General features: G+C 43.5%; 1 protein-coding gene across 1 annotated transcript in view; it reads left to right on the top strand.

Moving 5' to 3' along the window:
* Window positions 1-430: 430 nt before the first annotated feature.
* Window positions 431-12,529, top strand: part of C8H10orf90 (chromosome 8 C10orf90 homolog) — a 265,705-nt gene continuing 253,606 nt past the window's right edge. The window contains exon 1 of the mRNA XM_054436234.1: window positions 431-883. Within this exon, the coding sequence (XP_054292209.1) occupies window positions 644-883 (240 nt within the window). The 5' untranslated portion in view covers window positions 431-643. The remainder of the gene's footprint in view (window positions 884-12,529) is intronic.

Genomic DNA, 12,529 nt, shown 5'->3' with positions numbered 1-12,529 from the left:
CCACCCCCCAGCCCCCACGTGACGTGCTGTTTTTCTGATGCCCTCTTGCAGCCATTGCTGCTTCTGCGCTGGGAGTTCTCTTTTTCACTTGAACGTTTTCTTCTCCAGGGCTGAGGACGCTCTTTGTATTGGTAGGCAGCCTGCACTTGTTCCTTTCAGTCCTGGCAAGTAAAAGCAGGAATTCTAAAAAGCAACGATTATTCCTCCTGGTTCCTTTGTATAGAGCCCTGTCGATAATTTATTTGGATTTGATGGGGTAGAGACTGACAAACATATTGAATCTCTCAGTAACTGGGTGAATTCTGTGTTCAAAACTTCAATGCGGTGGAAAGAGAAATACTTCTTTGAAATCAGAGAAGACTTTCAGTGACCTGAGAGCTCAGGCGTGAGGCTGGAAACAGACCACAACAAGAAGTTTTTTTTTTCTTTGGCACGTAAAGGTCACCCCTGAGGTTCCCACATCCACATCCTTCACAAATGTAGCTGGGATATTGAGACGACTAGCTCTGGAGTTGGAAAACACTGGGACAGGTCCGAGCTGGGGCACTGCCCAAGTCCCTCCTATTGCACTCAATACCTGGGTTAAACAAAGAAAATTGTGTTTGCCAGTCTCGCTAGCTAAAGTCACAAGATTCCGAGTATCATGCAGCACTCTGGAATTCCTACAAAAACTCATCAGCAGGGGTATGCTGCCCACTACGCAGAAACGGCCGTGCATCGGACTTTCCAGATAAAAACATTTAGTACAGAGTTGAAAAACCATGTGATGGTCATGGATTTTGTGAAGAGTAACTGGTTTCCCTCCCAGAGAAGAGCCAAAGTTTGTATCATCCATATGTGTCAAGGCTTGAAGACGGCTGAGCAGACAGCCAGCAGATATGAGGTACGGCTGAGCCTGGGTGGGTGAGTGGGTACACACTTGACTCAGAGAAAGATGGATGTGTTGCTCATCAGACAGTTCAGGTGTTTTATCTGGTCTAATAAATTAATCATATGTGTTTGTAGACTTCCCTAAGGGATTTGGAAAAGCCTTCTTCATTTCTGAATTTATTTTAGTTTTTGAAATATGGGGGAGGGGGAAAGTATATTGGATGAAGGTAATTTACGATGACACATGTCTGCATTTACAAACTTTAATGGTGCTCCAAAGACTACTGAGTTGGGTAATTTGTATCCACGTTTAGAAACTACAGCATGTTTCTGTGAGTTAAATATTCTTAGCTCTGTATGTTTGCAATCACCTGTCTTTAAAAGCAAATTCCTACTTGTTTCCTGTTGTGTTTTGTAGAAGAATATGTATGACGTGCCTTCATCGAGTTAAAATAGAATGATTCAAGTTAGGCCAGTAAGAATGATCTTTTATTTTTGAACGCAAGCTCTAATTTGAAGCACAGACAACTCTGTAAAAAAAAAAAAAAAAAGAGAGAGAGAGAACTTTGGAGATTTAAAATGTCAAAGTGAGATAAACACATTACTCTGAAACATATTTGTATTCTGCAACTAGTATCAGCCGCAAGCAGTTATCTTTTCAGAAAGTAAACATGCATGAAATCTGATCGGCTCTTTATTGTACATGGAATAAATTATGAACGACATTGTAATTGACTCCCATATAGCTCATTTATCCATCTCTTTTGATAGATGTAACACGCAAATTGCTAATGCCTTATGAAAAGGTAACCTTTCTGAATATTGATGCTGTTATTAGGAAAGCCTTCCCATGAATACCGGCAAATACACCAGGTCTTTTGTTCCCCAGGCTGGGCAGAAGGAAGCCGGCACAGTGTGGAAAGAACAGGTTTTTCAAGGTTCAAGGCTGGCTTCTTCCAGTTCCAGCCCTGGGAGTGTGAATTTCCATGTTCACGACAGAGATGTAAAGGACACAGAAATAATGGTGCTAATTAAATTCAGTAATAGTTGTTCATTACTTCATTGCCCAATCAACCGGAGCAAAAGGTGTGCAATTAGAATATAATTGAAAGAAATCACAGATGTCATTATTCACAAGTAATTAATCAAATGGGGACAGAATTTTATCATTGCATAATTTTCACTGAGGTTATTTTCCAGTCCTCCAGAGAGAGAAAAACTTGTTGAATTACATTATCATGCATTTTACAAAAGTGTTCATAGCTTCATTTCAAACCCTATGTAGCAAACGGTAAATCTGGCATTCTCATTTTCTTCATATATAAAACTTCACTTATTCCTATAGCCACACTGATTACAACAATGTGAAAAAAGTACACCTTTTTAGGAGGTTACAAAAAACTTCAAATATATGACAGTCACAGCTACATTTTTTTCAGGGCCCAATACCCTGCTACTATTGACAGCCAACAACTGAGCCACTAATGTTAAAATGAGTGCCAGATCCAAGCCCCCACCCACAATCAGTCTGATGGGCTGGATGGGCCTCACTGTGTCCACGACTCCCCAAGTTGTCCAGGAAGGGCCTGCCTCCTCGGCTCAAGGGCGGGCCAAGTTTGAAAACCATCAGATGGGATTTGCACTCCCTGTCCCTCTGAACTTCAAGGTCTGCTCTTGACTTTTGGTAGCAAACATTTCCGATTTTAAAATATTCCACATCCATTAACCTATTCTTCATGTTATTCCTACCATGACATCTCAGCATTATTTAGATTAGGAAATTTAGGAAGAAGGAAACTTCCTTGCTCAATTTCCCAAGCTGAACTGCTGAGAGACCCCAATTAGCAGCTTCTGGGTTCTGCCTTTGGACTTGGCCCGGTGACTCCTTCTCTTCTATCAGCTCCAAGGCCATTGGTTAACCTGCCCTGGGCTTTGACCATAAAGCACTCAATGGGGTGACAAATGAGCAGGGTCTCTGGGATGAACTCTCAATGCACAAAGGTGCTAGATTAAAGAAACTGGCTGGTTATCTGGCAAAAGTGAGTTTTGGAGATTTTATTTCTGTAACAACCTTATGGATTTCAAGTTCTTCCCAAGAGGTCCTGCAAATCTGCTTGATTTTAGTGTAAAACCTACAGACTCAATTTTTTCCAAAACCATGGGCTTAGTCCTGAGCTGTCTTAATGGTTGGAGAAGCCACCTCTCACTGAACTGCAGCCCAGGGATGATACAGCCACACGCATACCGTTACATAGACTTCCTTCTGATAGGAACAAGGAGCAGAGCCTGCTGCACTGAAAGTTACCAGGATTGGGAGCAGGTGGTGGTGAGGGGTGCTGAAGGTCCCCGGGTTCATATTTTCAAAGCCTTGATGTCTGCACACTCTAAAAATGCCCCAAACTCTGAGAAATACAGTTTCTTAAGGGCATGTCTCCCCCTACGTATGTTTTTGATGAATTTCAGACATCAATGTAGCCATAACTGGAGGATGGGATGAGCCTATATTGGAGCTCTGCCTTCTGTCCACACAGCAAGCAGGGACACTTTCTGAGACTCTGTGTAGCAGAGCTTGCATGGTTTTGCCAGCTTGGGAAGGGAAACTTCACAGAATTCAGTGATGTGCTCATGTCTCCTATGGTGTGAATGTAAGTGAGCATCTCCTGATTGTGGAGACCTTTCTGATGGTAGGTGCAGGCTGAGATGCATCAGCTAAGGCTCACCCATCTGTCCTCTGATAGGCGACAGTTTCTAATGCCTTTAATCATTAAATGAGCCAAAGAAAGATTTTGTATTTGGAAATCACTATTTGGCCATGCCTCCTGATATTTTTCAAAATCTCCATCATCATTTCCATCTCCCTTTTCTATTCATTCTTTAAAAAAATTGGGTTTAGTCAGCTGGGCGTGGTGGCTCACGCCTGTAATCCCAGCACTATGGGCGGCCGAGGTGGGTGGATTACGAGGTCAGGAGATCAAGACCATCCTGGCTAACACAGTGAAACCCTGTCTCTACTAAAAATACAAAAAATTAGCTGGGTGTGGTGGCGGGTGCCTGTAGTCCCAGCTACTCAGGAGGCTGAGGCAGGAGAATGGCATGAATCTGGGAGGCGGAGCTTGCAGTGAGCTGAGATTGTGCCACTGCACTCCAGCCTGGGCGACAGAGTGACACTCTATTTCCAAAACAAAACAAAACAAAACAAACAAAAAAATTGGGTTTAGCCAGTAGTGCTGAATTCTGGCTGAGTAGAATCATAGTGAACTTTTTTTTTTTTTGAGACAGGGTCTCACTCTGTCACCCAGGCTGGAGTGCAGTGGCACGATCTCGGCTCACTGCAACCTCTGCCTCCCGGATTCAAATGATTCTCCTGCCTCAGCCTCCTGAGTAGCTGGGATTACAGGCAGCCACCACCATGCCCGGCTAATGTTTTTTTGTACTTTTAGTAGAGACAGGGTTTCACCATATTGGCCAGGCTGGTCTCGAACTCCTGACCTCATGATCTGCCTGCCTTGGCCTCCCAAAGTGCTGGGATTACAGGTGTGAGCCACCGTGCCTGGCCTCATAGTGAACTTTTTAAAGAACTGCATATGCCTCTGGTGCAGCCGTGGCCATTGTGACTCAGTGGGCCCAGAGCAGCGTGAAGGCATTGGCAATGACAAACAAGGAAGAACACTTACCAGGTGACTCCTTTCATCTCCCTTGTCCCTCCTCGTGCGCATGCTTTCCTCTACCTTCTTGAGCTGCTTTAAGGTCCTTGTCTCCTCCTTTTATCAGCATCTGTTATTTCTGCATCATTTCTAGTCATTGATTTTCCTCCTGATTATGGGTCATGCTTCTTTGCACACTAGGTAATTTTAAAATTGAATTTTGGATATTGTGAATCTTACATTGTTTGGTGTTTGATTTTGTTAAGGTTAAGTTATTTGAAAACAGCTTGACCCTTTTGAGGCTTACTTTTTCGATTTGTTTGGGCTTGTTGAAATATCCCTGGGGATATTCGGTAATGTCTGGAGACAGTTTGGTTGTGACAACCTTGGGGAAAATGCTACTGGTGGCTAATGGGTAGAGGCCAGAGATGCAGCTAATATTCTACAATGCACAGGGCAGTGCCACTTTCAACCCTGCAACAAAGAATTACCTAGCTGAAAATGTCCGTGGTGTTGAGGCCGAGAAACCCTGATGTGGGCTAATTTAGTCCCAGTATTACAACATGACCTTTCTGAGGACCTACCTGATGTCTCGTGTGTGACAAGGTGTTTGTACATGGGCTGGCAGGAACCTAAATTGCTTCCAAGTAGGTCCTGAATGATGTGACCTACCACTTTCTGGAAGTTCTTTTCTTGGTTCCAGGTATTTTTCTCTTGGGCAGGTGCAGATCAGTATTCCGGCAAAGACCTGGGAAGTTCCCTGCAGGCTGCTGGAATTCTCCTTTGCAGTTCTCCTCTTCCTAAATTCCAGCTACACTGGCCTCTCTAATTTCCGTCTCTACCTCCTCCACTCAGCAAAGACCCCAGGCTCAGCTGAGTTTCCCCTCCCAAGCTGCAACCTGGACACTGCCTCCAGGTGGGGACAATTGTAGGACTCACCTCTCTTGTTTTCCTCCTTTCAGGGGTCATAGTACTGCATTGCTTGTTGTTCAATATCTGGAAATCATTGTTTCTTAGCTGTTGTCTGGTTACTCTATCATGTCTGGAAAAAGAAGTCTCCCAGAGTGGTTTCAATATCCCACCATAGTTTGGAAACTTAGCTCTGGGCTTTGATGAATGTTTTCCAGTGGTTGGAGTACACCGTTCAGTCTTGTAAAATAAAAGCACTCAAGTTTTAAGTACTTGGGCTTCAAGAGAACTTGATTCAGGAAATAAAGAGGTCACTGAGACCAAACAGGAGGTAAAGCGAACATTTCCTTTATTCTCACAGTTATCAAGAGGTGCAAAACAATTTTCCCTATTTCCAGACCAAGTTGAAGAGCTTAGCCAGATCAAAGCTTTTGGAGTCTCACCTTTCCCCCTAAAGTCCCGGCCTCCAAGCAGTATTTTTGCTGTGATGTGCTTATGGCTCTGACTGCAGTGAAGACTCTACCTCCAGCCTGAGGAGGGCTGAGAAAAGGCTGTTTCACAAAGGGCAATAAAGATTTCCATGAGCTCTGCCACTCCGCCAACAGGCTGGAAGCCTCTGCCTCATTCCTGTGCCTTGCCTGCTGTCTGGTGGGTGCTGGGGCTCCTCCTAGAAGCCTCAGCTCAGCCTCCACTGGCAATGGCTGATGGCCTCCATTCAAATGCAGACATGAGAAGCCCAGGAGCTGAGAGGGAAATGAAATGGCTGTACTTGGGTCTCAGTGCTGCCCTCTCACCATATTCTTCCAGCCCTCCCTGCACCTGCCAACTGGAGCTGCCTGTCAGAGGGCAAGGTCCTAAAGAGGTGTGAGGAGTCAGAGGTCTGAAGTCAGTTTTGTCGCATCAGGAGGCATATCTGGTGAGTGAGGTCTCCAATCTTGCTACAATGGACAGTATTTGATGAGAGGTCAAGTGTGAGTTGACCCAGGGCATTGGCAGCTAAGGCTTATAAGATCTATCTGACATCATTTTGGTCAGTTTCCACCAGGAAATTGGGAACTTGTGGGGAGATCATATCCACATTTCAGCCAAACTAAGGCAGAGAAGAGACAGCAGATGAAAGGTGGTGGTGTGGTTAAGAGAAAGAGCACTGGGTTGAGACTGTCTGGGCTCTCACCAGCTAAGTGACCTTGGCAATTTTCTTCTCTTTCAGCCTAGTTTTCTCATCTGTGTTCATATGAACAATGATAATATCTGCCTTATAGCGTTGCTGGGGGCATTACAAGAGATAACCTATATAAAGGGTTAAGTCTTGGGGCTAGCATGGAGGCTGTACCCTGTGAAAGTGACACAGAACCACGGCACCAAGACGTGGCCCCTGGGTGCAGGCGAATTGTAACCAGTGATTTATGGGTGCTGCTGCTTTGTAAGCGGGTCTTGTTTAAATTGGGGCGAAACACTTCCCTTCCCTGCTTCCCCACACTCAAAGCATCAGGTCACAGAGACTTACGACCTTCTATATTCTTGGCTTAGGGTAATCTCCATCCCCCAAGCAATTCAGAGATTAGTCATCAAATTGGCCGGCACCTGAATGCACAGTTTTCATTCAGAGCACGCCTGCTGCTGGGGCCAGCTGCAAATTCCAACACGGACAAGAGACGCTTGAGAGTGTGAGTTCATCCACACCTGATTCCCTCACGATAAAGCTAGGGCTAAGGCAGAAAGCATTAATGACGCATTTTTGACATAAAATGGACCTCCCTAGGGACAAGGATCTAAATGGGGTTTTACCATCTTATGGAAGATTGCATGGCCCTCACACCTTAGTGTACTTTAGAATCCTTAGAACTTTGTAAGAATTCAGACCCCTGGGTTCTGGGAGGGGTGGAGTCCAGAAATCTATGTTTTTAAATAGAGTACTTGGTGGTTCTGTTGCAGTTCTGAAACCATGATCTGCAAGTTCTAGACCAATATTTTCCAACCACATGAACCCCAAAGAAAGTCATAAAAAAGCCAGTTGAATTGTCCATGTTAAGAAAACTGGTGTGTAGAAGGGCAGGGGGTTGGGGGCAGATGTCAGTCAGAGAGGAGAGTGTGGAAGCCAGGACCACTGCGTGCAGGGAGAGCTGAGAGACGGAGATGGAACAAAAGAGGCTGGTGTCAGCTGATTCCTGAATTGCCTCATTGAAGCTCACCACAGCTGTGTGAGACACATGAGGCCTATTTTTCCAAAGAGAAAATTCTGTGAGGCCAGAGAGATGGTGCAGGCTGCACAGTGACACAGTTAGGAGCGGCGGAAGGAGGATTCCGTCTATGTTACGTCTTCTTCTGCAGATTGTACTTCTCACGTGGTGCTGGATGGGGGGCAGCACATCTCCTGGCAACAACAGCTAGAACCCAGGGAGGTTCAGAGCTAACTACAGAGAAAGTCAACTACACCAGAATCAAGTGGTTAGGGGCAGTTATCATGCCCCTCTAAATCGGGTGCTCTTTCTCTTTCCTTCTGATTGAGACATTTGTCCCTCCACAGCTTTCTCACTGAGAACTTCCTTACAGTTCTGAGGACCACATGTGTTCTTACCACTCTCTGTTTTTGCCACTCTAGGTCCTCTTCCTCCTCTAGTGGAGCAGACGGATTAAAGAGGAAACACTTGGGCTTGCTCTTATAACAAATATGTATTAAGGACCTACTATGTGCCAGGAACTGTGGTAGGTGCTGGGGACACAGAGGTCAGAGGCTTATCATCTGATCAAGGAGGCACCCATCCCAGTGATGCCAGGCCAGGGTGTCTACACAGAGTTGTGGATCCAGAGAACTCAGCAAGGATGCACGGAGGAGACCTTTGGGCACATTCTTTATGGAAGAGTGGGAGGTTTCCAGGCGTGGGGGGACAGAGAAAGTATAGGCAAATAGGGAAGGGGAGGACATTTTTGGCCGAAGGAATGGCAATTTCTGAATCGGGGCACAGGAAGGGAAAACCTAAACAGAACCCAGTAGTCTCTCTGAGCTGAGGAGACACAGGGTGTGACTGTAATTTGCAAGGCACACTTCTTGAGAGGAAAAAAAAGAGCTCCAGAAGTTTGCTTCAGGCCCTCTTGAGTCTGGCTGAAAATTAATCTGTGCTGTGTAGGGAGAAAGTCTCTATGACCAGACAGAGAAAACTGGCAAGGAAAGAACATCCTACTGGGGAGCTGTGAGATGAGCACTTCTCAGCACTACCTCAGAGCCATGAATCATTCAGGTTCTTCACCACCTGGAATGTAGAGACCTCACTGAATACAGGGAAAATCACCTAGAGCCCCGAGAAGGGTCATGTCTTAGTAGTGTGGCTAAACTAGCCTCAGTAAAGGCTACCCTAGATCCACCCATAATAATTTTAAAACCAGTTGTTGAAATAATCAAGCCATTCCTCAAGTGGTTTAGCTGGCAAACAAAGTTCAACCTTTTTTTCTTTTTTTTTTTTTTTACAAGACTACAACAAATTCCAGCAAGCAATAATATAAAATTTATAATGTCTGTCATCCAATCAAAATTACTAAACATTCAAAGAATCCAGAGCATATGACTCATAACCAAGATAATACTGGTTAGTAAAAACAGATTCATTAATGATGCAAATGAGAGAATTAGCAAGCAATGATCTATTAAAAGGCTATTACAGATATTATAATTATATTGTTTTCCCTTTAAATTCAAGGATTTAAGAAAAGACATCACCATAATGGGGCAAGCAATAGATGATTTTTTAAAAACCTCTTGATAAGAAAAAAATGACACTATCTAAAATGGAAATTTTACTGGATGGGATTAACAGCAGATTGGATGCTGCAGAAGAAAAGATCAATGAACTTTCCAAAATGAAGACAAGAGAGAAAAAATTAAAAAAGAGAGAGCGAGCAAGAGTGAGATTCGGAGAGGTAGAGACAGCAAGAGAGAAAGAGCACTGTAAGATCTATCTGACATCATTTTGGTCAATTTCCACCAAGGAACTGGGAACTTGTGGGGAAACCATATCCACATTTCAGCCAAACCAAGGGAGAGAAGAGATGGCAGATGACAGGTGGTGTTGTGGTTAAGAGAAAGAGCGCTGGGTTGAGACTGTCTGGGTTCTTACTAGCTGAGTGACCTTGGCAATTTTCTTGTTCTCTTTGAGCCTAGTTTTCTCATCTGTATTCATATGAACAATGATAATATCTGCCTTATAGCGTTGCTGGGGGCATTAAAAGGGATAACCTATATAAAGGGTTGAGCCTTGGAATTGGCATGGAGGCTGTACCCCATGAAAATGAGTTATTGTTGTTGTCCAAGTTTGAACATACGTTTTCCTGCCATCTCCAACTCTATCATAGAGCCATGGCACAAACACGTGGCCCCTGGGTGCAGGCAAATTGTAACTAGTACTTTATGGATGCTGCTCCTGTGACCTGGAGGATGATATCAAGAAGCCCAACACACATGTGATTAGATACACGGAAAGAATGTAGGGGAGGAGTGAGGAGAAAAAAGATTTGAAGAAATAATTGCTAAAAGTTTTCCAAGTTAATGACATTTGTGTCAAGTATACAATAGCAGAAGCCAGATTCTCAAGGTTGTCCCATGCCACATTAAGTGTTTCCAAAATCATGGTCCACAGGGTTAACAGTAGGGGTTCTCCAGTCCAAGGGAAATGATCACCATGCACAAATTAACTGAAGCAGCTAGATGCTGTACTTATGACTGAGATGATATCAACTTAGGGCAGGATCATGTATTGTGTCTGTTATGATTGGCTATTAGAAAAAGGAAAAAATCTGGCAGACACAATCTGTATTTGTTTTTTATTGCTGCCTAACAAATTATTACATACATAGCAGCTTAAAACACCACCATTGATTATTTGTAGATCAGAAGTCCTGGTGTAGGTTAGATGGCTTCTCTGATTAGGATGTCTTCAGGTTGAATCAAGGTGTCACCTGAGACTGTGATCTCTGAAGCTTTGGGATCCTCTTCCAAGATCACTGGTTCTTGACAGAATTCAGTTCCTTGTGGTTACAGGACTGAAGTCCCCATTTTCTTACTGGCTGTTAGCCAGAGACATTCTCAGCTTTTAGAGGACTGCTTCAGGTCACTGTCTGAGGCTCTAGCCGTGGGCAACTCACAATACGTTGTTTGCTTCTTCAAGGCCAGAAGGAGAATCTCTGCTACTTTGAATCTCTCTGACCTCTATAAAAGGCTCACCTGACTAGGTCAGGCCTGTCTGATATAATCTCCCTTTTGATTGACTCAATGTCAACTGATTAGTAGCCTTAATTACGTCAGTAAAACCCAACCCTTTTGCCATATAATGTAACTTAATCATGGATATGATAGCCCGTCATATTCATAGGATCTTTTCACCATCAAAGACAGGGGAACATAGGGCATGTACACCAAGGGGAATCTTAAAAATCATCTGAGTATTTGGCCTGCCACATTATATTTTAAATTTTTGCATCTGTGGAGTAAAGGAAATAGAAGGAACCCTTGGGATTGAAAGCACGTAGGTTGGAGTCTCTGTCTGGGAGCTCCATGAGGCAAAGTGCACATCATCTGCTCTAGCTCACCATGTGCCCCTGGCACCAGATCAGCACTCAGTAGACATTTGTGGGATGCATTATGAATGAAGAAATGAATTAACAGAAGTGCTTGCAGTATGTTTTAGATGAGCACCTGGGGCCAGGGTGAATGATGGTTGATTACTTAGTGCATGTAAGAGATCTTCCTTGATTCAATACTTACATTAGTCTCTATTACAGATTCACTCATTTTTCAGTGATCACAGACAGACAGATGGACAAACAGGTAACAGCTCTAGTTTGTCCAAATGAAGCTAAAAATGAAGGTCACTTTGTTTGATCAATGTTTTCATTAATCCAATTCCAAAAAGCAGAATTATTTAATTTCCTCTCTGTGAGTCTAATTTATATCTCTTCTCCATCTAGAAAGGACTTTGAGACAGCTCTAAAAATGAGTATCTTGGAAAATATCCCAAATTTAGGAATAATAATATATTAGAGAAACCAATAGGGTTGAAGACAAATGGGAGGAATATTTTCTCAAAGTAAACAACACATTACTTGCTATTTTATGTCTAATGCAAGAAACCACCTCCCAGCAGAGTAGCCAGCAGCCAGGGGCAAGTGCATTGGCAACCAAGGGCCTGTGTCAGGGCTCAGATGCCTCTGATTCAGCCCTCAATTTACAGAAAGCTCACAGATCCCCTTATTTTAGCCACAAATGCACTCAACTCCTCACTGATGCTTTCTGGAAACTGCCAGCTTCTCAGTGCATGGCTCTAGGTTGGCTGCCTCGTATTGCGCTAGTTTTCAAGGCAGCCTGTTTGGTGGTGATGTCCTGGGTCAGCTGTGTGAAAGGGACTTACTTGGCTATTGGATATGCAGAGAGGCTCAGAAGTGAATGTGAGATGCCATGTGCTTATATCCTCACTGCTGATTGGAAGTAGGAAAGCTCTGTAGTTCCCAATGCGTGCAGCCACTGTGCTGGTTGTCAGATATACAGGAAAAGAAACCATGAAGACTTTGTGGAGCAGCTCCACAATAATGGCTATTTATTCAGGTTCAGCCTCTGCAATCTGCAGGAAGCTTGCGAAATGGAAATCTGATTCCCTTGTTTTAAAACTAGGGAAAGGGCTAGGAGCAATGGCTCACACTTGTAATCCCAGCATTTTGGGAGGCTGAGGTGGGAAGATCATTTGAGCCCATTCGAGAGCAGCCTGGGCAACATAGTGAGACCCCATTTCAATCAATCAATCAATCAATCAATCAATCAATCCATGAAAACCAAGGAGAATTGTCAGCAATGGTACTAAAATATAAATAATTTTCATTCTATTCTGTAGTCTTTCTCTTGACGGTGTTTTAAATTTGCTATTTAATGTTGGTCTAAGTAAAAATTAAAATGTTAAATTATTATCACAAATTTTACTGTTCAGCTTTACGTTGTGCAGTGACAGTTTTAACACAAATACAAAAACCATTTAACTCACAGGTGGATTCACCTAAATGACAGTTCATGCTTTTTGTAGCTTATAGATGCAGATATGTATTTCATTCAAACCAGAATAATGGAA

Source organism: Pongo pygmaeus, chromosome 8, assembly GCF_028885625.2.
Source record: "Pongo pygmaeus isolate AG05252 chromosome 8, NHGRI_mPonPyg2-v2.0_pri, whole genome shotgun sequence".
NCBI lineage: Eukaryota > Metazoa > Chordata > Mammalia > Primates > Hominidae > Pongo > Pongo pygmaeus.
Note: the sequence above shows the minus strand (reverse complement) of the source record. Positions and strands in the feature narration are given on the sequence as shown.